Source organism: Pristiophorus japonicus, chromosome 13 (assembly GCF_044704955.1).
Source record: "Pristiophorus japonicus isolate sPriJap1 chromosome 13, sPriJap1.hap1, whole genome shotgun sequence".
Classification (NCBI taxonomy): domain Eukaryota; kingdom Metazoa; phylum Chordata; class Chondrichthyes; family Pristiophoridae; genus Pristiophorus; species Pristiophorus japonicus.
The window spans coordinates 165,518,899-165,543,756 of NC_091989.1; the positions used below are offsets into that span (position 1 = coordinate 165,518,899).

Sequence of the window (24,858 nt, forward strand, 5' to 3'; positions counted from 1 at the left end):
CTTTGCCTGCAAAGACACAGATGTCCAATGGTGCAAATGATGGCATTCTCTGTGGCTGGCGGGTAAGTATTCTTTAACATCTGACCATTTGTAGCGGGTGATTCCCAAAACGATGCATGTCATGTGTTTCAATCTTCAAGCACAGCACATAAGCTATTTTATATCCTGATTCAGAATGTCCCCTATGGATTAAAAGCCATATTTTTCTCCATATTCCAGAATTAGGAATCATCAGATCCTCAACACAATAGGATACCAATTCTCCCTTACTGCCCCTACCCTACAGTTGACTGGATGAGAAAGCTGTTTGCTGGATAACTGCTTATTGCAAATCTGCTGGAGGACTGAGGAGAAAGCTCTGGCTTTCCACATATTTATTGCTTGTTACAGGACTAGTGATGTAGAGTATAAAAGAGTCAGAAATTTTGTTCAACAGTATTTCTTATGTGGCCTGCAACCAGTGGCATTCGAGAGGGTTTACGATAGTCTCAATACTGATCATCTGTCATGAAATCCATATTGAGGAAAGATGAATGAGTCCTTCATGTTTGTAAGGCTGGTAATGTGACCCTTTTTTAAAGAAAATAACGCCACTGCTTTAGTTCACTGTAATGAGAAAGATATAAGTGTCGCTAGATATGGTGTTGTTTTGTTTTGTGGGAGCTTGCTGTGTGCAAATTGGCTGCTGCGCTTCCTACATTACAACAGTAACTACACTTCAAAAGTAGTACATTAGCTGTAAAGCGCTTTGGGACCTCTGGTAATCGTGAAAGGCGCTCTATCAAAATGCAAGTCTTTCTTTTTCTTCTTTCTCTGCCAGTGAAAAGTTCTAAATGTACAATATCCCAAACCTTTTTAGATGTCTAAGATTTCATGTAATTGTACAATTCACAACCGATATAAGGTGCATTCATGCTCTACAAGTTTAGCTACAACTCTTTTTGTTGCAACCAATAAATAAATATTAAATCAAGTGCCCCCTTATTAAAGGGGGGGACAAAACTGCCCACCAGCACCAGGTGTCTTTCACTTGTTTGTCCCAAATTTTCAGCAGCTGGGACAAGAAGCATTCAGGATCCACCAAGATTTTGAACTCGGATCGCTGGATTCAGAGTCCAGAGTGCTCACCATTACACCATGCTACAAAGCCAAAACTAATGCTGGGCTTGAAGTGTAAATTGGTTGTGAAGGCCAAAATTGACACAGAATTGAAGATGAGTGAGACTTTCCTGTCCGGGGAGACTCAGTCTGTTCCTGGCGTCAGGCTGGACTGTGCTGCCAGATGCAGGCTGCATTTAACAATATAACTTCAGCAGAGAGGGAATTGTTTGTACCAATACCACAGTTGTAGAATAAATGTACCTTTAGATAACAGTTGCTCTTCAAAAAAGCAAAAAGCTAGTTACTTCATAGCATCATAGATTTGTTGTCCTGGTTTGGCCCTCTCCTATTGTATCAATTTTCTCTTGAACATGAAGGAAGGTTACTTTATAGCCTTTAAGTTCTGTGGACTTTATTTGATATATACTGAAGATCTCAAGGCTTAAAACCTTTTTGACACAACTGAATATAAAATGATAGATTTCTATTCATCTGCAATGTAGTACGTGGTATCATTTTTCTATTTTATTTTTCCTCATATTCTCAGTATTTTCTCCTAGATGCTTCATTGGAATGAGGCCCAAATTGAATTGAAAACCTGAAGAGGTCCTTCAAAGCCCAATTTGAATATGAAATTCGAAAAATAATTCAATTTTTATCATTAATAGTTAAGTGTCTCCTGAAATACACGCATAACTCACAAGTGACTGGACCTGCATGCAATGTGTTGTCAATCAGTTGCCTTAGTAGTATTCAACCAGCTTCCAAAAATTGCACAAAAGTACAGCAAGTTCACTTGCACTCCATTTCCCTGTCTCCCTCAATTGCAGCCTCTCCAGCTCTCCCGTTCCCACCCCCACCACCCCAGCTCAGGCAGGAAGGAGACCAAAAACTTGCAAAAAGGAGTTCTGGTGAACATCCCCTTCAATGGACCATAACATGTGACAACAGTATCATCTGAAAATCATGCACTTCTTTTTTAACATGCGCTCTGAATAACATCAGTAATAATCGGCAAGCCTCCATTTTATACAACAGTGCTGAGAAGAATTGATCTTTCACAATGCTCACAAGTTAAGGAGTCCTTCTCCATAGTAATCTATTTATGCTATTTTTTCAAATTAATAGGGATTTTGGTAAAAAGGTAAGTTTTATTTTCGCTGAAATTATAAAAATTCAGCATCATATGATTGTAAGTAATTGTGCCTTAACACAAAAAATAACTAAGTCGAAATAGTTGGGGAAGATATGAGGGTGATTTTTGGGATTTAAAATGGGGACAGAGGGGGGAATAATCCATGTTGAGAAAAATTTGGGGAGACATGGGTCCCTCACTTTTAACCGCTCCCACTTTTGGCCCACCCAATCCCTCTATTGGTTTTGTCTATTAAAGTAGCCTTTAGAAACATAGAAACATAGAAAATAGGTGCAGCAGTAGGCCATTCGGCCCTTCTAGCCTGCACCACCATTCAATGAGTTCATGGCTGAACATGCAACTTCAGTACCCCATTCCTGCTTTCTCGCCATACCCCTTGATCCCCCTAGTAGTAAGGACTTCATCTAACTCCTTTTTGAATATATTTAGTGAATTGACCTCAACAACTTTCTGTGGTAGAGAATTCCACAGGTTCACCACTCTCTGGGTGAAGAAGTTTCTCCTCATCTCGGTCCTAAATGGCTTACCCCTTATCCTTAGACTGTGACCCCTGGTTCTGGACTTCCCCAACATTGGGAACATTCTTCCTGCATCTAACCTGTCTAAACCCATCAGAATTTTAAACGTTTCTATGAGGTCCCCTCTCATTCTTCTGAACTCCAGTGAATACAAGCCCAGTTGATCCAGTCTTTCTTGATAGGTCAGTCCCGCCATCCCGGGAATCAGTCTGGTGAACCTTCGCTGCACTCCCTCAATAGCAAGAATGTCCTTCCTCAGGTTAGGAGACCAAAACTGTACACAATACTCCAGGTGTGGCCTCACCAAGGCCCTGTACAACTGTAGCAACACCTCCCTGCCCCTGTACTTAAATCCCCTCGCTATGAAGGCCAACATGCCATTTGCTTTCTTAACCGCCTGCTGTACCTGCATGCCAATCTTCAATGACTGATGTACCATGACACCCAGGTCTCATTGCACCTCCCCTTTTCCTAATCTGTCACCATTCAGATAATAGTCTGTCTCTCTGTTTTTACCACCAAAGTGGATAACCTCACATTTATCCACATTATACTTCATCTGCCATGCATTTGCCCACTCACCTAACCTATCCAAGTCGCTCTGCAGCCTCATAGCATCCTCCTCGCAGCTCACACTGCCAACGAACTTAGTGTCATCGCAAATTTGGAGATACTACATTTAATCCCCTCGTCTAAATCATTAATGTACATTGTAAACAGCTGGGGCCCCAGCACAGAACCTTGCGGTACCCCACTTGTCACCGCCTGCCATTCTGAAAAGTACCCATTTACTCCTACTCTTTGCTTCCTGTCTGACAACCAGTTCTCAATCCATGTCAGCACACTACCCCCAATCCCATGTGCTTTAACTTTGCACAGTAATCTCTTGTGTGGGACCTTGTCGAAAGCCTTCTGAAAGTCCAAATATACCACATCAACTGGTTCTCCCTTGTCCACTCTACTGGAAACATCCTCAAAAAATTCCAGAAGATTTGTCAAGCATGATTTCCCTTTCACAAATCCATGCTGACTTGGACCTATCATGTCACCTCTTTCCAAATGCGCTGCTATGACATCCTTAATAATTGATTCCATCACCTTACCCACTACCGCTGTCAGGCTGACCAGTCTATAATTCACTGTTTTCTCTCTCCCTCCTTTTTTAAAAAGTGGGGTTACATTGGCTACCCTCCACTCGATAGGAACTGATCCAGAGTCAATGGAATGTTGGAAAATGACTGTCAATGCATCCACTATTTTCAAGGCCACCTCCTTAAGTACTCTGGGATGCAGTCCATCAGGCCCTGGGGATTTCTCGGCCTTCAATCCCATCAATTTCCCCAACACAATTTCCCGACTAATAAGGATTTCCCTCCGTTCCTCCTCCTTACTAGACCCTCTGACCCCTCTTATATCGGAAGGTTGTTAGTGTCCTCCTTAGTGAATACCGAACCAAAGTACTTGTTCAATTGGTCCGCCATTTCTTTGTTCCCCGTTATGACTTCCCCTGATTCTGACTGCAGGGGACCTACATTTGTCTTTACTAACCTTTTTCTCTTTACATATCTATAGATACTTTTGCAATCCGTCTTAATGTTCCCTGCAAGCTTCTTCTCGTACTCCATTTTCCCTGCCCTAATCAAACCCTTTGTCCTCCTCTGCTGAGTTCTAAATTTCTCCCAGTCTCCGGGTTCGCTGCTATTTCTGGCCAATTTGTATGCCACTTCCTTGGCTTTAATACTATCCCTGATTTCCCTTGATAGCCACGGTTGAGCCACCTTCCCTTTTTTATTTATACGCCAGACAGGAATGTACAATTATTGTAGTTCATCCATGCGGTCTCTAAATGTCTGCCATTGCCCATCCACAGTCAACCCCTTAAGTATCATTCGCCAATCAATCCAAGCCAATTCACGCCTCATACTTTCAAAGTTACCCTTCTTTAAGTTCTGGACCATGGTCTCTGAATTAACTATTTCATTCTCCATCCTAATGCAGAATTCCACCATATTATGGTCACTCTTCCCCAAGGGGCCTCGCACAACGAGATTGCTAATTAACCCTCTCTCATTACACAACACCCAGTCTAAGATGGCCTCCCCCCTAGTTGGTTCCTCGACATATTGGTCTAGAAAACCATCCCTTATGCACTCCAGGAAACCCTCCTCCACCGTATTGCTTCCAGGTTTGTTAGCCCAATCTATGTGCATATTAAAGTCACCCATTATAACTGCTGCACCCTTATTGCATGCACCCCTAACTTCCTGTTTGATGCCCTCCCCAACATTACTACTACTGTTTGGAGGTCTGTACACAACTCCCACTAACGTATTTTGCCCTTTGGTGTTCTGCAGCTCTACCCATATAGATTCCACATCATCCAAGCTAATGTCCTTCCTAACTATTGCATTAATGTCCTATTTAACCAGCAATGCCACCCCACCTCCTTTTCCTTTTATTCTATCCTTCCTGAATGTTCAATACCCCTGGATGTTGAGTTCCCAGCCTTGATCATCCTGGAGCCATGTCTCCATAATCCCAATCACATCATATTTGTTAACATCTATTTGCACAGTTAATTCATCCACCTTATTACGGATACTCCTTGCATTAAGACACAAAGCCTTCAGGCTTGTTTTTTTTAACACCCTTTGTCCTTTTAGAATTTTGCTGTACAGTGGCCCTTTTTGTTGTTTGTCTTGGGTTTTTCTGCCCTCCACTTTTCCTCATCTCCTTTCTGTCTTTTGCTTTTGTCTCCTTTTTGTTTCCCTCTGTCTCCCTGCATTGGTTCCCATCCCCCTGCCATATTAGTTTAACTCCTCCCCAACAGCACTAGGAAACACTCCCCCTCGGACATTGGTTCCGGTCCTGCCCAGGTGCAGACCATCCGGTTTGTACTGGTCCCACCTCCCCCAGAACCGGTTCCAATGCCCCAGGAATTTGAATCCCTTTCTGCTGCACCACTGCTGAAGCCACGTATTCATCTGCGCTTTCCTGCAATTCCTACTCTGACTAGCATGTGGCACTGGTAGCAATCCCGAGATTACTACTTTTGAGGTCCTACTTTTTAATTTAGCTCCTAGCTCCTTAAATTCGTTTCGTAGGACCTCATCCCTTTTTTTTACCTATGTTGTTGGTGCCAATGTGCACCACGACAACTGGCTGTTCTCCCTCCCTTTTTAGAATGTTCTGCACTCGCTCCGAGACATCCTTGACCCTTGCACCAGGGAGGCAACATACCATCCTGGAGTCTCGGTTGCGGCCGCAGAAACGCCTATCTATTCCCCTTACAATTGAATCCCCTTTCACTATCGCTCTCCCACTCTTTTTCCTGCCCTCCTGTGCAGCAGAGCCAGCCACGGTGCCATGAACTTGGCTGCTGCTGCACTCCCTGATGAGTCATCCCCCTCAACAGTACTCAAAGCAGTGTATCTGTTTTGCGCTGTTCCATTCAGTACAGCATATCATTCTATGCAGTCTTAGGAATGGTAGTGTGTTCATATTAAATAGTGCAATTTCACCCTGTATCTTTCAATCTTGCTTTTGTACAGTTAAATTATAAAGTTACTAAAATTACTATTGAATTGAATTTAGTTTATGAATACATTTGTCGCGGTGTGTGATACAATTATATTGATTATAGTCCAGAAGATATCTGTGCAAACAGAAATATGATTTAACACTGTTCAGAGAGGAGTTTAATAAAAGCCTAAATAGCATTATTTCAATTGATTGGATTAATACGGATTATTATTGGAATGTAGTGAGTAAGTTGTCACCTAGAGAAATTATAGGGAATGTAAAACAGCTTGCATGAGTAGAAAATATTTTGCTGTCAAACATGAATGAATTATTTATAGATTCTGTGAGCTAGGTGCTTCCATTACCGGAGCAAAAGATTGACGGGTGGAAATTCGTTAACGCCAGTTGACTGACGCAACCCAGAGGTAAGCCCAAAGTCTAGTATTGGTCCTCAGGAGCTCGCTGGTGAAGCGGAGGCCAGTTTTGGCCAAGTGCAGGGAGGGGGAAAATTTTGGGCCGACAGTAACCCTGTGGAGCCGGGGGCAGATCTCTTCCTCCTGACTGGTCCTCCTGACTCCACATGAAGGTTTAAAAAAAAAGAAATGCTTATCTTTTTGGTGGCAGCCACTTGTTAGGCAACATCTACTCCTGGACGGCCCTGTTTCAGGAAAGGGGTCCTTAAACAGGCATTAGGCAGCTCATTAGCATAAGTGAGGGGCCTAATGCCTATTTTAGGCTGACACCTGGCACATCTCTCGAGCGTCTGAAACAAAATGGCATCAGACGTGTTTCTGATCCTGTTCAGCCATGGGTGGTTGGCCCCCTAAATTGGACCTCTGTGCCCCCATTGTCCACCCAGAAAATGGGTACAACGACGTGCGATTTCTATTCCTCAATCTTTGAAGTGCTTTATTTATTCCAGTTATGTAATATATTAATGCCGTTAGAAAGAATAACAGCTGTAAAATATATTCTCTTACATGGCTTTATCTCAACTACTGCCCTCTTACAATCACCAGTACTTATGCTGGTCTTGTAATCGGTACCAGCCCAACGATTGCAATGGAGCCTCGAAATGTGAAGTTGTTTTTCCAGCATAGCAAGGTCAAGGAGGAGAGGTTTGATAATTTTTTTGTCAGCTTCATGAGTTTAGGCTGGAGGAGGACAAGACCGATCAATGAGCAAAGTATCTCAACAGGTTAAATTCTTTAAGTGACATTGTCCAGAGCTACAGTGACTAAGATAAGGCTGATCGACCAAGAGCAGCTTATTTCAACAAAGCATTCTTCCTAAATTCTTTTGAAGACATTACTTGGGACTACAGCAGCTAAGCTAAGCACAGGTTATTCTAGAAACTGTTTAATTACCAGGCAGCATAATTAAAATTATATGTACACCATAGCTTCATGGGTTCTTGCTTGAATCTTCCTTGTCCTGCACTTTCTTACAGCAGCTGGACCTCTGCCCACACACCTTCCCTCCATTCCTGTTGCTGATGTGAGCCCACCATTTGGCTGTCCTATTATGCTTCTGGCCACTCCCGCTCAGGCCTTTCACAGTGCCTGTGCCCCATCTTCCTTCCCTCTCCCATACCCAGTCCTGCTCCTATTCTGGTCTTTGTCATCAGCCCTTTCTCATCCCAGTCCCACTGCTATCTTCAGTCTTTGCTGGTTTTCCGGCACTAAATTAGGTCAGGATAATGAGTGACAGGAGAGTGAGGGAGAAGTGGATAGAAGGGTAAGGGTGAGGCGAGATGAAGAGAGTGAGAGGAGGGTACAGATGTTGAGTGGATAGTTTAAAGAAATAAGTGAGGCAATGGGAGTGAGGCAGTGATGAATAGAGTACTGGAGGGGTAAAGGAGTACAGAGCACAATGGGATTGAAGAGGTGGGGAGGAAGCAAGATGGGGATGGGAAGGGAGTCACTGAGGGCTGCACCAGAAAATGTGGTCTGCCGCCCTTGGTAGCTCCCTTCCACACCAGACCATGCTACCGACCACCTGCTACCTAGAAGGAAAATAGAAAAATACAGAAAATGAAGCATAAAGGGACACATAAGCAGAAGAGAAAGATGCAGAGGAGGAGAGACACTGAGAGAAAAGCAGTAACACAAAGGATGATAGACAGATCGTGGTGTTCCACAAGGATCAGATCTGGGACAACTGTTGTTCACAATTTGTATTAATGATTTAGACTTTGGAATCAAAAACACAATTTTTAAATTTGCGGATAACACCAAATTGGCGGGGGGGTCAATACTGAGGAGGACTGCAACAAACTACAGGAGGACATTAATAAACTTGCAGAATGGACATATAATTGGCAAATGAATTTCAACACAGATAAATATGAGGTATTACATTTTGGTAGGAAGAATAGAGAGGTCACTTATTACTTGGAGGGTATGAGTCTAGGTGGGGTAGAGGAGCAAATGGATTTCGAAGTACAAATACACAAATTGCTAAAAGTAATGACACAGGGTAACAAGGCCATAAAACAGCAAATCAAGCATTATTTCTAGAGGGATAAAATTGTAAAATAGTGCAGTTATGCTAAACCTTGGTTAGACCATACTTGGAGTACTGTGTACAATTATGGTCACCATATTATAAAAACGATATGGAGGCACTGGAGAGGGTGCAGAGACGATTTGCAAGGATGATGCCAGAAAGTCGAGGGTATACCTAGCAGGAACGGATGAACAGGCTGGGTCTCTTTTCTCTTGAAAAGAGAAGGCTGAGGGATGACCTAATAGAGGTATTTAAAATTATATGCACATAGAAACATAGAAAATAGGTGCAGGAATGAGCCATTCGGCCCTTCGAGCCTGCACCACCATTCAATATGATCATGCAACTTCAGTACCCCATTCCTGCTTTCTCTCCATACCCCTTGACCCCTTTAGCCGTAAGGGCCACATCTAACTCCCTTTTGAATATATCTAATGAACTGGCCTCAACAACTTTCTGTGGTAGAGAATTCCACAGGTTCACAATTCTCTGAGTGAAGAAGTTTCTTCTCATCTCGGTCCTAAATGGCTTACCCCTTATCCTTAGACTGTGACCCCTGGTTCTAGACTTCCCCAACATGGGAACATTCTTCCTGCATCTAACCTGTCCAATCCCGTCAGAATTTTATATATTTCTATGAGATCCCCTCTCATTTTTCTAAATTCCAGTGAATATAAGCCTAGTCAATCCAGTCTTTCTTCATATGTCAGTCCTGCCATCCCGGGAATCAGTATGGTGAACTTTCGCTGCACTCCCCCAATAGCAAGAATGTCTTCCTCAGATTAGGAGACCAAAACTGTACACAATATTCAAGGTGTGGCCTCACCAAGGCCCTGTACAACTGCAGTAAGACCTCCCTGCTCCTATACTCAAATCCTATCGCTATGAAGGCCAACATGCCATTTGCCTTCTTCACTGCCTGCTGTACCTGCATGCCAACTTTCAACGACTGATGTACCATGACACCAGGTCTCGTTGCACCTCCCCTTTTCCTAATCTGTCACCATTCAGATAATATTCTGCCTTCCTGTTTTTGCCACCAAAGTGGATAACCTCACATTTATCTACATTATACTGCATCTGCCATGCATTTGCCCACTCACATAACCTGCCCAAGTCACCCTACAGCCTCTTAGCATCCTCCTCACAGCTCACACTGCCACCCAGCTTAGTGCCATCTGCAAACTTGGAGATATTACATTCAATTCCTTCATCTAAATAATTAATGTATATTGTAAATAGCTGGGGTCTCAGCACTGAACCTTTTGGTACCCCACTAGTCACTGCCTGCCATTCTGAAAAGGACCCATTTATTCCTGCTCTTTTCTTCCTGTCTGCCAACCAGTTCTCTATCCACGTCAATACATTACTCCTAATACCATGTGCTTTAATTTTGCACACCAATCTCTTGTGTGGGACCTTGTCAAAAATACTTTTGAAAGTCCAAATACACCACATCCAGTGGTTCTCCCTTGTCCACTCTACTAGTTACATCCTCAAAAAATTCTAGAAGATTTGCCAAACATGATTTCCCTTTCATAAATCCATGCTGACTTGGACCGATCCTGTCACTGCTTTCCAAATGCTCTGCTATTGCATCTTTAATAACTGATTCCAACATTTTCCCCACTACCGATGTCAGGCTAACTGGTCTATAATTCCCTGTTTTCTCTCTCCCTCCTTTTTTAAAAAGTGGGGTTTTAGCTACCCTCCAGTCCATAGGAACTGATCCAGAGTCTATAGAATGTTGGAAAATGACCAACAATGCATCCACTATTTCTCAGGCCACTTCCTTAAGTACTCTGGGATGCAGACTATAAGGCCTTTGAGATTTATCGGCCTTCAATCCCACCAATTTCCCTAACACAATTTCCTGACTATTAAGGATTTTCTTCAGTTTCTCCTTCTCACTAGACCCTTGGTCCCCGAGTATTTCTGGAAGGTTAATTGTGTCTTCCTTCGTGAAGACAGGTTTTGATAGAGTGGATACAGAGAGAATGTTTCCACTTGTCGGGAAGAGCATAACAATAGGCCATCAATATAAGATAGTCAGCCAGAAATCAAATAGGGAATTCAGAAAAAATTTCTTTATCCAGAGAGTGGTGAAAATGTGGAACTCGCTACCACAGAGAGTAATTGCGGCGAATAGTATCGATGTATTTAAGGGGAGGCTAGATAAGCATATGAAGGAGAAGGGAATAGAGGATTTTGCTAATAGAGTTCGATGAGGAAAGACTCGAGTGAAGCATAAACATTGGCATGGATGGGTTGGGCTGAATGACCCATTCTATGCCATATATCCTCTGTAATCCTATGAAAGATTATATTCTCTAACTTACCATGCACAGTACCATGGGAGATTAACCTAGTAATACAATGTCATTTGAAACATACACTGTAAGAGTGTAGTAATTGATAAAAAAAAATCGACTACTCTTTGACCTGGAATCAGCAGGCGGACACCTTGGATAAGTAAGAACACAAACTTTATTCAAGCCGGCAAGGGAAGCATCTCACTTCTCAGACCTCTTGGAATGGATCTTCAATGTGCAATACATTTTGCACACATTTTATACTGTTTTACCCGACAAGTACATAATTACTGTTGATTAGTTTCCCATTGCGCATATGCATCATGACTATTGGTTGTGACCTATAATGCGTTACAGCTGTCTTTGCACAATTTATGTTTTTACAAAGGTTATCTGATCAAGGGGGTTTCCAATCTCGCATGGCCTCCGTGCTTGTTAATGTGGTTTAAAACTTAACATTGTCCAATGTATTACAAGACCTCTCGGTACATTACCATTTATATTTGTACCTTAAAGAGGTTAAAACATAACATTGTGCAACGATTCACGAAACCTCTCAGTACATTACTGTTTGTATCTGTACCTTATTAAAGAGGTTAAAACATAACATTGTCCAAGGAGTCACAAAACCTCTCAATACATTACTATTTTCATTCCTGGTTATTTCTTTTCTCTATATTCAATTTTATTCTAACATACACAAATTTGTAGATCCCAAAAATAATGGCCCGCATTTTGTGGTCAGGGGCAAAGGGATGGCGTTTGCCACTGACATCGAAGAAAGCTGCCCACAAAGACCTAACAATCTCTGTGGCGTGGATTTCAACTTTCCCAATGTTAATTTCATTCTGGCACTACCTGATACCAGGCTAAGCAGCTTGATGAATTTTCATAGACAGAAAACCAGGAAGTAAAAAGTACTGATTATCCTTTACTTTTTAATAATTTTACAGAGTGAAATAAAGATTAGAACATACAGATGGGATTAAAGTAGATGCTAAAATATGATCAAAAAACTTTAATGAAGTTATCATAATAAAAGCATTTGACATTCCACAAATATCAAATTAGTTTTTCAGAGACAGAGCAGTTGCTCAGTAACTATGATTTAGATTTAGTTATACCTAATTAAACAAGGCTTAACTTTTTTGGTGGGTGGGGGGGTTACAAGATTAGAGCATAAAAAGTGGAAGTTCCTGTCAATTGAAGAGATTGCTAAGATTTTTATCTGTGTACCCTGTGGAGCAGTATGGAATCACTGACAGCAACTTCTGGATTTCTGAGTTTAACTGTGCATGTGTGGATGCCAGCTGTTACTGTCACAGAGAAATGACAATGAAAGCTGACAGTTTTGCTGTCATTGCAATGCAAATTCCAGGCCTGTGTCAAACATCTCACAATTCTTGGTAAGAGAATGACTAATAAATTGAAGAACCTGTGAAAGAACAAAAATGGCGTCAAATTAATTCACAATTGGATATGCCACACAAGGTTCATTAGCAATCATACAGTATGGACTCCACTTTTACGAAGGAATGGGAACAGTGCACCCGAAGAGTTCAGGAATGTGGCGGCTCTGCTGATCTTAACGGAAGGGCCTCATTTCAGTAAAAGTTCCCGGAACCCGCCCAACATCTGGCCAGATTCACTTCCTGGCCAGCAGGAGGGAGCGAGACTTTGTCAGCTGGAGGCTGCAGCCGGGGACTCATGGCAGCGAGCCATGGTCTCGGCATGGTTTGGCAGATTGTATGGGACCCCTCCAACCTACGTGAGGTTAAATTTGGTTTTGGATATTAAGTAGGCCCTCCGTCTGCCTTTAGTGGGCACCTCACTGATGGCATGATTCGCTGTCATAAAAATCATTAGCCGGAAACGCAGTGGGTGAAATATCCGCTTCCACGTGGCATTCTCATTGGACAAGGAGGGTTAAAATCCCGGCCGATGTCTTAGGAGGTAGTCATGATACTGACCATCACATTTTAGCTAGATTATCGCATAAACATTTAGCTTGGAATTGGTTGATAAGATAGTTGAAGGGCACTATACTTGAGTGGAACTGTACCGTGTATTTGAATGGGAGGTAAGTTGTGAGAGCATTATTTCAGAATCAAACAATTAGGTAGGACACTATGTTAAATCATTGTACTCATACCCCTATGCTTTGAGTTTGAATCCTTCCCAGCCACATAAAATGTCCCCTCTGTCAGTATTAAATTAAATGAGTTCGAGCTAGTCACAAAGCAATTGTTTTGGCTCTGAGTCAACAACGAAAAATCTGTTGTAATTTGAAACTGATTAGCATTACATTGGCATTCTCACTTGGAGAGTACACAAGGATGGCTGGTGTAGGGAATGGAAATGTCACGTTGCTATAATGAACAGTACTTATTTGAGGCTGAGGTAAAGGTACAATATCAAAGCAATGTAGAGACAGCTTTACTCTGGCTCTTCCCTCGAATTATTTGATATTGACACTGGATGCAAAAAATTTGGATAATGCAGTTTCCCAAAACGGACATCAACTTATTGAGCTGAATTTGTCTCAAAAATAAAGACAACAAAAAATGTATGCTTATATATTGGCGCATAGTGTTTCCGCTCGCCTGAAATTGGCCAAACCAACACAAAAGATTGATTAAATTCAAGCGCAAGTTACATCCGGCGCAAATCGAGTTTTCCCGATCTTTTACGCTGGTTTAAAAAACATTGCACTGGAAGCCAGCCCTACCCACAATACTGGCCACGCCCCCAGATCGAATGAATCAGCATGGCGAGTTTCCGCTAATTGAGGCTCATTTGTGGTCCTTTAGGCTTTTAAAATTAAGCTGGATGCAAAAGCACTAATATGCACCTTTCAAATGTTTTTAATATAAAAAAACATTGACTAAGAAATTGATTACTGGACACCGATGAAAATAGTATATTGTAAGCTCAAACTGTTGTGACCTTGGTCTCTTTAATGTAACTCCAGAGTGAGGAAGCAGCATGGTAGACTGCCTTTTATACCTGCTTATCCAGGGTATGCAGGTGACCCTTGGGTCTCCCACAGGTGCGCCCCCTGGTGGCAAGTCTTACACATTGGTAATGTTTACATACATAACATCATTCCCCCGCAAAGTCTTAAATACAAGTTATATACAAGTTGAGGCGATCCGGGACTCTGCGTTCCCGGGTTGATCGTCTGAGTTGAAGTCCTGGCATGGGTGAGTCGGTCGGATCATTGCTGCACTGCGATGCAGCTGGTGTGATCAGACTGGCGGGCATGGTGGGTTCATCCTCGTGGTTGACCGCGAGGTCGAATGCTGGTTGGGTGTGTGGGTGGATTATTGATGGTAATGTCTATTGTGTTCCTAACATAGATGAGGCTGCACACAGGGAGATTAAAGTAACAGTGACCTCAGTCTTTAATAAGACACTCAGGAGTGAGGAACAGGCCTTAAGGGCCAGCTTATATACAGTGCTCCCAAAGGATGCTGGGATCCATTGGGACTTCAGGGGATGGGCTCCCTACTGGCGGAACATGGGAGTGCATGCTTTACAGATACACAACATCACTCCCGCCCCCCCCCCCAAAGCCAAAGTGAAAATTATTTACAAGGTGAGGCAGTCGGGAGCCTTTCTTTCCTTGGTGGATCGCCTCGGTACAAATGTCTGTTCTGGTGTGTTGGCTGTGTCCTCGCTGGGCTGGCGTGTTGTTGGCCCTGCAGGGCTGCTAGGTGAGCCTGGCCTTGCTAGGCTGTTGGGCGTGATGGGTTCAATTTCCTGGTCCGGCGTGGTGTCATTGATCCTTTGGGTGTGTATTGTGGGCTCGAAAAAGGTGGTGTCTGCTGTGGGTTGTTCAGGGCAGTCTGTGAACAGCAGCCTCGTTTGGTCCAGGTGCTTCCTGCAAATTTGTCCATTGTCTAATTTGACTACAAACACCCTATTCCCTTCTTCAGCTATCACCGTGCCCGCGATCCACTTGGGACCATGTCCATAGTTTAGCACATACACAGGGTCATTCAGATCAATTTCCCATGACACAGTGGCGCGACCATCATTTACATTTTGTTGCTGCCACCTGCTCTCTACCTGATCATGCAGGTTGGGGTGAACCAGTGAGAGTCTGGTTTTAAATGTCCTTTTCATGAATAGCTCAGCCAGGGGCACCCCTGTGAGCGAGTGGGGTCTCGTGCGGTAGCTGAGCAGTACTCGGGCCAGGCGGGTTTGGAGTGAGCCTTCTGTGACTCATTTAAGGCTCTGTTTGATGGATTGAACTGCCCGCTCTGCCTGCCCATTGGAGGCTGGTTTAAATGGGGCCGAGGTGACATGTTTGATCCCATTGCGGGTCATGAATTCTTTAAATTTGGCACTGGTGAAACATGGCCCGTTGTCACTGACCAGTATGTCAAGCAGGCCGTGAGTGGCAAACATGGCCCTCAGGCTTTCAATGGTGGTGGTGGCGGTGCTTCCTGACATTATTTCACATTCAATCCATTTTGAAAAAGCATCCACCACCACCAGGAACATTTTACTGAGAATCGGGCCCGCATAGTCGACATGGATCTTCGACCATGGTCTGGAGGGCCAGAACCACAAACTTAGTGATGTCTCTCTGGGCGCGTTGCTCAACTGAGCACACACACTGCATTGCCATACACAGGACTCGAAGTCAGAGTCAATACCGGGCCACCACACGTGGGATCTGGCTATCGCTTTCATCATTACTATACCCTGGTGTGTGCTGTGGAGATCCGAGATGAACGTCTCCCTGCCCTTTTTGGGTAGCACTACGCGGTTACCCCACAACAGGCAGTTTGCCTGAATGGGCAGCTTGTCCTTTCGTCGCTGGAACGGCTTCATTAGTTCTTGCATTTCAACGGGGATGCTGGCCCAGCTCCCATGCATTACACAGTTTTTTACTAGGGACAGCAGAGGATCTTGGCCGGTCCAAGTCCTAATCTGGCGGGTCGTGACAGGTGATTTATCATTTTCAAACGTTCCATGACCATCAACAAATCTGCCGGCTGCGCCATTTCCACCTCCGTGGTGGGCAATGGTAGCAGACTGAGAGCATCCGCACAGTTCTCGGTGCCTGGCCTGTGGCGGATGGTATAGTTATACGCTGATAGCACGAGTGCCCAACTCTGTATGCGGGCTGAGGCATTAGTATTTATCCCCTTGTTTTCAGCGAACAGGGATGTGAGGGGCTTGTGATCGGTTTCCAGCTCAAATTTGAGGCCAAACAGGTATTGATGCATTTTCTTTACCCGAACACACACGCTAATGCCTCTTTCTCAATCATGCTGTAGGGCCTCTCGGCCTTAGACAAGCTCCTGGAAGCATAGGCGACAGGTTGCAACTTCCCCGCAACGTTAGCTTGTTGTAATACACACCCGACTCCATACGACGACGCGTCACATGCTTTTACTCGGGTTATACAATTCAAGCAGCTTGTTGGAGCATAAAATGTTTCTGGCTTTCTCAAAAGCAATTACTTGTTTTTTTTCCCGATACCCAGTTCTCACATTTACGCAATAACACATGTAGGGGCTCTAAAAGGGTGCTTAACCCCGGTAGGAAGTTACCAAAATAGTTGAGGAGTCCCAGGAACGACCGCAGTTCCATGACATTCTGTGGCCTGGGCGCATTCCTGATAGCCTCTGTCTGTGGGCCGAATGCCATCCGCCACGATCTTTCTCCCCAAAAACTCCACTTCTGTTGCCATGAAGACGCATTTCGACCTTTTCAGCCGCAGCCCTACGCGATCCAGTCACTGGAGGACCTCCTCCAGGTTTTGTAGGTGCTCGACGGTGTCCTGACCCGTGACCAATATGTCGTCCTGAAAGACCACTGAGTGTGGTACCGACTTGAGTAAGCTCTCCATGTTTCTCTGGAAGATCGCTGCAGCCGACTGATTTCCAAACGGGCATCTGTTGTAGATGAACTTTCCCTTGTACGTGTTGATGCAGGTGAGCTCATGTAGGCCGAAGTCAGGGCGAGCTTGGTGAATGCCTTGCCTCTTGCAAGCGTCGCAAATAGGTCGCCTGCCTTAGGTAGCGGGTATTGGTCCTGTAGCGAGAAACGACTTTATAATCGCCGCAAATCCTGACCGTGCCATCACTTTTGAATACTGGAACAATCGGGCTGGCCCACTCGCCGAATTCCATTGGGGAGATGATGCCCTCGCGTTGCAGCCTGTCCAGCTCGATTTCCACACTCTCCCTCATCATGTGAGGTACCGCTCGCGCTTTGTGGTGAATGGGTCATGCCTCTGGGACCAAGTGGATCCGCACCTTCGCCCCGGAAAAGTTTCCAATGCCCTGCTCAAAAACGGAAGGAAATTTATTAAGAATCTGGGTACATGAGGCCTCATCGACATGTGATAGCGCTCAGATGTCATCCCAGTTCCAGTGGATTTTGCCCAGCCAGCTCCTTCCAAGCAGTGTGGGGGCCATCGCCCGGGACAATCCAGAGTGGCAGTTCGTGCACCATGCCCTCGTATGTGACCTTGACCATGGCGCTGCCCAGGACAGTGATAAGCTCTTTGATGTACGTTCTCAGTTTTGTGTGGATGGGGCTCATGGCTGATCTGAATGCCTTGTTGCACCACAGTCTCTCAAACATCTTTTTACTCATGATGGATTGGCTAGCGCCAGTGTCCAGTTCCATGGCTATGGGTAAGACATTCAATTTTATGCTTAGCATTATAGGTGGACATTTCGTCGAAAATGTGTGCACCCTGTGTACTTCAGCATCTGCCTCCTCTCTCTGAGGCTCGAAATTGCTTTGATCCACCATGGGCCGATCTTCCTCTGCCACGTGGTGGTTAGCAGGTTTTGCAGAGCTTGCAGTTCGTCGCAAGCTCGTTGGAGTGCCCTATTGTTCCACAGCTCTTGCAAACATACCCATTGAAGCGGCATGAATAGGCTGAATGGAAGACTCCACAACGCCAACAAGGTGTGAATTGCCTTGCATTCATCCTTTATTGGGGACTCTGATTCACCTGAAGCCTGCTAGCAGTTGCAGACTCGTGGGTTCTGCCCTGTACATTTCTGCTTGCAAACACAGTTCCAATTAATTTGTGAACATTGCTCGCACATGTGTGCTGAGAGATATGTTTGGTGTTATCACTGTGGACATAAACGCCTGGCCTTACTGAGGGTCGGTGTCTCTATCGTCAAAAGTTTTCGTGGGATGGTCTTGTGGCCAATGCCCAGTACAAAAAAGTCTCTGAACATTTGTTCCAGGTAGCCATCAAACTCACATTGTCCTGCAAGTCGCCTTAGCTTGGCGACGTAGCTCGCCACTTCCTGACCTTCAGATCGGTGGCACGTGTTAGAACCGATACCTCGCCATCAGCACGCTCTCCCTCGGGTTAAGATGCTTCAGAACCAGTGTACACAGCTCCTCATACAACTTATCTGTGGGTTTCACCGGAGCCAGAAGATTCTTCATGAGGCTGTAGGTCGGTGCCCCGCAGACTGTGAGGAGGACCGCTCTCCTTTTTGTAGCGCGTCCTTCTCCGTCCAGCTCGTTGGATACAAAGTACTGGTCTAGCCATTCGACATAGGCTTCCCAGTCCTCACCCTCCGAGAACTTCTCCAGGATGCCCACAGTTTGCTGCTTCTTTGCGTTGGATTTGTGTACTCGTCCCCAGTTATTGTGTTCCTTACACAGATGAGGCTGCACACAGGGAGGTTAAAGTAACAGTGACCTCAGTCTTTATTGAGACACTTCAGAGTCAGGAACAGGCCTTCGGGGCCGGCTTATATACAGTGCTCCCAAGGGATGCTGCGATCTTTTGGGACTTCAGGGGATGCACTCCCTGGTGGCAGAACATGGGAGTGCATGCTTTACAGATACACAACTATATCTGTTTAGTTTTATTGTTCATGGACATGAACGTCTGGGCTATCGTGATGGCCTTGCTCGGATCTAGGGATTCAGCGGACAGCAGTTTGCGACAAATGACCTCGTGGCTGATTCCAAGCACGAAAAAGTCCCGCAAGACTGCCCTCAAAAATCCAGCAAATACACACGGCCCCGCAAGGCGTCTTAGGTCAGCGATATAGCTCGCCACATCCTGGCCCTCGGAGCGATGGTGCGTATAAAAGCGATAGCTAGCCATCAAGATGCTCTCCTTCGGCTTGTGGTGTTCCCGAACCAGCGTGCACAACTCTTTATATGACTTGTCTGTTTCTTTCGTCGGTGCTAGCAGATTTTTGATGAGGCCATATATCGTGGACCCACAACTGGTGAGGAGAATCGCCCTGCGCTTGACCATGGTTTCTTCCTTTCCCAGCTCGTTGGCCACGAAGTACTGGTCAAGACGCTCAATGAAGGCTTCCCAATCATCACCCTCAACAAATCTCTCAATGACAGTCATAACCGCGTGAAAGTTCATGATCCGTTACTCGTTGCCAATTGTTATGTGAAGAATAACTCCACAAGACTGTATATTGTAAGCTCAAACTGTTGTGACCTTGGTCTCTTTAATGTAACTCCAGAGTGAGGAAGCAGCATGGTAGACTGCCTTTTATACCTGCTTGCCCAGGGTGTGCAGGTGACCCTTGGGTCTCCCACAGGTGCGCCTCCTGGTGGCAAGTCTTACACATTAGTAATGTTTACATACATATCAGTAAATGGTGCTTATTAGTTTTTTAAGTCATTTTCAGTTCTTTAAAATCAGGTTACTCACAGGTGGTGGACTTGACACTCATTAAAGATGCATTTTTTTGTGATTAAACCCATTTTCAGCTGTATTAATAAAACTGCACCAGGTTACCACTCTAAAATAGTTCAAGGAATATTTTTTTATTGCGAGACGAAAAAAGTAAACAATTACATTCTAACATGCTGCCCAATTGCACTGGTTCATTGAAGATTTTACGTCTGTGAATATGCAAACGGGTTGCAGTGGAAACTTGAACCATAATTTCACTTCGGGAAAACTAGTGCAATTTTGCGGTTAGATTACCGATTGCGCCCAAAGTGGGAACTGTACCCAGTATCTTTTCTCTTTATCTGTCTTTCCTTCATATTCAGTTTTCATTCAGTTGCAGTACATACTTATTTTTTTCACTTATTTTTCACAATTATTTTCCTTTTGCTCTGACTGCCATATAGACTTCTTATTGGTTGGACAAGTTATGAAGCCTCAGGTGGAATTTGACAAATGACAGTGATATACTTCAGCCACCATAATCAGAGCTGGTCTAAACATTGGCTTAATTGCAGGACTTTCCAGCAGCATAAAATACTTGTGGAAGCTGAGGGACTGCCGGAAGGATTTTCTTGAGCTACCACAAATTAATAGTTAAGGGATTTTATTAGCACACAAATTCGCAGATAACAATTCGAGGTCATATCTGCAATCAGACTGAGTTATTATCTGAAATTGGCAGTTGTGTCATATCACGGTTAGCTTTTGAGCAGGGAAATACATTTATGCAAACAGAAATAATGTAAATATTCATAGTTGCCACCGACTGTATAAACAGCGAAAAAGCATCATGTTTAAAAATCGTTTTGAGAACAAGAGATTTTTTTAGTAGCAGTTATGACACAAGCTGATTTTTCCTGTGACCATTGATTTTTCAGACTAAAATTACTTCAATTCATGTATTAAAATATTGAACAAAGATTAGCAGACATAATATTCTCTGCAAACTAGTACACGGGAAGTTGGCAGAGCAGAATATCAGGCCGTTATCTTTGCATATATGTTACTGGCTATTTGCGTTGCCTCTGTGTAAAATGCAACTGTGGACCTGAACACTGATCAAATTCATACATATATTTATATCATGGTAATTCTGGATCAGAACTTCAGGGGCATATGCATACACCAAGCACATCCTCTCATAGAGAAGAACATGTACATTAGAGAAAAATTAGAATTGGCATGATACAGCCAAATGATGATAAAGATGATGTAAACAGATAAACTGGGACTAGGCAGTGAAGAAGTGAAAGTGTTGGCAGTATGAAGGATATTTTTATATACAATTCACCTATTGGGGCGCTCCTACCCGGTTTCTGTAGTTTTTACTGGCACGGTGGATGAGGTGGCCTCTTGAGCGAAATTCTGCTCTTTGGCTTTTTTTCTCGGCGTAGCGGAAGTCGGTCATAATGGGGGCGGAAGTTAGGCGGTAAGCGGAAGTTTGGAGTCTACAATGGTAGATGTTGAGGGCGGGTGTAGCGGCTGCCGCTGTCGGGCATCAGCGTAGCGCTGATGACGGCGGCGGTGCGTCACAAAGGCTCTCCCTTTTATTTAAAGGGGAGAGCCTGCACGATTTTCTAAGTTTGGTTCACTGGGCCACCAGGGAGGGATGCCAGACTGCCTGTTGGTGGCCCGGCCGAACCCAAGACATAATTGTTGGCCTGACCTGGTGGTTGGCCGAAAAAAAGATACGTCAACAGCAGCAGTGCGCCCTCCCTTTTAATGGGAGCTGCACTACCATTTTACAAGGACGCAGCCTCACTGCACCAACAGAAAAAAACAGCTTTTGGCACCGCGTGGCGAGAACAAGATTTTTTCCGGCGGAATTTCGCCATTGGGGGAGAACATCGGCGGTCACTTAGTTCAATACACTGCTTAGAACTTGAAGTGGATGATTGTCTGTGTTGGTAGTCCAGGTGAGTTCAAGAGAGTAGTGCTTCTTCCATCTGGCAGAATGAAAAGCACCCCATTGTTTCAGATCATGGATGAGGTGAATTTCTTGGAGCGAGTTCTAGTCCTAGGGGTCAACTGCTCTTTGTTCTGACTCTATGGCTATTACAATCACCAGTGTTGACTGAAGGCTTTGGGAAATTAGGAATAATATTTGGCATGGGCCTGAGTTGGCTAGGAGGCTTCTACACCTCTGAAATGACAGACTTTCACAATATCACAGAAATCCAGCACTCCGTTTGGACAATTTCTCTAAGGAACCTAAATTTGACCTCCAGATGGTGTGCACGATGACAATAAAATGCTTCAAACATGGCCAATATTTATTTGGTAACTAATCCAACAGTCCAAGCCCCTGTTTTGACCTTTAACACCACCTGTGGATAATGATCAATCGCTTTAGATGTGGAATGATCAGATGCAAATGAGTGAGGCGTTTATGACTCCCCCCTTTGAGGCTGTGGCCATTAGATGATGTCGGCTGCTTGCAGGCTACACCTATCAATAAACGATGCTTGGTTCCCTAACAGACCTGCACAATGCCCTTCACTCAGCTATTGAATGGTTAGAATAACTAGGGGTGGAAATTTGGTCATGCCTCTGTTGCGGCGTTAATCCAGGCGTAGTGGTAAATTTTGCGCCGGCAATGGTTTGCGTCTGCCGCTGCAAAATTCATCAGCTGGGCCCTGAGTTTGGAGCAGAGCGCTAAGGGAGGCATTGCGCACCTCTTTCAGGATGCTGAGCAACTGAAAATCCCAAGCCAAACAGCCAGCCTCAGAGCTCCCTAAGAGAGGCCTCGGGGCGGGGGGGAAAAATTCTGAAAAGAAAAGACCAAAAACATTCCCAATACATTACTCATGCCATCACAACATAAATCATAAAAAGAAACAATCACACTTACCTCAGGGAAACATTACTTACCTCACTGTGGCCGTGACGCCAGCTTCCACAGCTGTTCCCACCAGGGCACGCAACGAGGCGCTATGGATGGGGCGTGAAGCAAATATCAAGCCGGTGTCGAAACCAGGGGCGCTGCACACTGGCTCGCCTCTTCTGGGCGGTAATGCTCTGCGCCACCTCGAAACCGGGACCGAATATCACAGCGCTGGGAGCTGACCGCCCGCTTGGAAGTGCTTACCGTCGCCCTTTCCGGGGATGCTAACAGGGGCGGTAGAAGACCAAAACTCCAGCCGTTAGACTAACACGCTTGACTTTACAGTCTATGTAAATGCAATCACAATAAATAAAAAGTAGTTCAAATAATTTGTATAGGTCACAGTCTAATATAAGTTTCTTTTCTACAGAAGGTGGAATAATATTTTAGTTATCAGGGGATAGGAAACATAACTGAAGGTTAGGAAATGTAACAAAACTACAAAGTGCATAGAAAATGAGATAGAGTGCTTGAATAATTTATTTTGTCTTATGACTGCGACAACTGAAGCCTTGCAGTCACTTAGTGATAACAATGTATTTTTTTCAGTTTCAAGCTACAGTGAATGAAGGATTTACTGGCATTACAGTAAATCTTACTGTGGAGGACAATGATGACCCAGCTACTGGAGCTTGGAGAGCCGTCTACACTATCATCAATGGAAATCCTGACATGAACTTCAAAATCGAGACCAATCCAAAGACCAACGAGGGAATGTTATCAGTTGACAAAGTAAGTGCATTTTTAGCGTTCATTCTTCAACCTTCTTTGGGGAAAATAATCATTGGTTTCCTCACAATCAAACATGTAACAAGCTGGACTGGAAAATTATTCAAGGTACACAAAGCAAGTCCTATTTTCTTCATCCATCATCACAGTTGCTGCTGAAGTGCTTTTCCATCAGCTCAAGTAAAGGAGGCCAGTCCTTGAGCGTATCCATCGATTGATGACACTTTCACCCTGATATAAAGACATTAGAATGCTGCCCCATTATGTTATCATAAAGCAATTCTTCAGTATAGATCCTTCTCAAGTAGCAAAGGGTACATCTCATCAGTTTCCCAATTGTTCAGAGATAAAGACCTGCAATGTCCCTAAATAAAATGCCCATTTTTGGGCAGTCTTCAAACAGTCTGCCTCATAACATAGGGCAGAGAGGCCCTCCGCCAAAACGCCACTCCTAAATTTGTTGCGCAATCTCTCTCCTGTTATCCTGCTGTGACACTGATTCACCTGCTGGAAGTCTGCCCTGCTGTATTTGAATAATTCCCGCCATTTCTGCCCACTCACTGCCCATGCAAATCACCAGTAATGTAAAGGTGGCGGTGCTGAGTTTGTACGGTGCTCCACCAGCAGGAAAAGATTGGGAAGGTTGAAAGGTCACACGCAAGTCTGGTTCTGCATCACTGTTTTGATTGGGAGTCACTTCTACTGTTTTGAAGCTGCAGTTTCTCAGCAGTTAACGATACTTGTGGAGAATTGCAAGGGAGCTCTGCAGGTTAAATAATGGATTTCCCTCTGGTCCCTGTAGTTTGATTAGGAGCATGATGAGGATACGGATCAGGAAAGGATGAAAGCCAGGATAGTACAATATCATGCATGTGGACAGCACCTAACTTACATACTGGATCTGTAGATCAAAGAGGACCTATCTGAATTTTTTTCGATAGCTCTGTCTGAGGAAGCTGTGTTTTGCCCTGGCACCATGACAGAGATATGCCTGCTGTTGGAACCTGTTTCCATCAGGCCATTCCCTTGCCTGTGACTGTGAAGGTAACAGCAGCACTTAAACCTTTAAACATCCAGATTCTTCCAGGCACGCTCTGGTGACATTCGTCATATCAGTCGGTCCGTGGTTCATCGCTGCATTAGAGGTCATGGATGTCCCGTTGAGGCAAGCCTCTGAGTTCATGAAGTTCTACATGGACCCAGCAAAGCAGAGAGAGAGCCATTCACTTCTTCTGAGTAGCTGGATCCCACACGTGCAGGGTGTCATTGATGTCATCCATGTGGTTATGAAGTTCCCATCTGAAAGCCCCATCAACTTCATCAACAGGAAGGGATTTTGTTCCCTGAACGATAAGATCAATTATGCTAACGACCTCACCATGCATGGCAATGCACACTGCCTGCGGAGTAGCCATGATTTGCTT

At 44.4% G+C, this 24,858-nt stretch overlaps 1 protein-coding gene across 1 annotated transcript in view; it reads left to right on the forward strand.

The window, feature by feature from the left end:
* Window positions 1–24,858, forward strand: part of cdh13 (cadherin 13, H-cadherin (heart)) — a 1,269,498-nt gene that overhangs the window by 1,093,937 nt on the left and 150,703 nt on the right. The window contains exon 9 of the mRNA XM_070898241.1: window positions 23,255–23,437. Coding sequence (XP_070754342.1) covers window positions 23,255–23,437 — 183 coding nt within the window. The remainder of the gene's footprint in view (window positions 1–23,254; window positions 23,438–24,858) is intronic.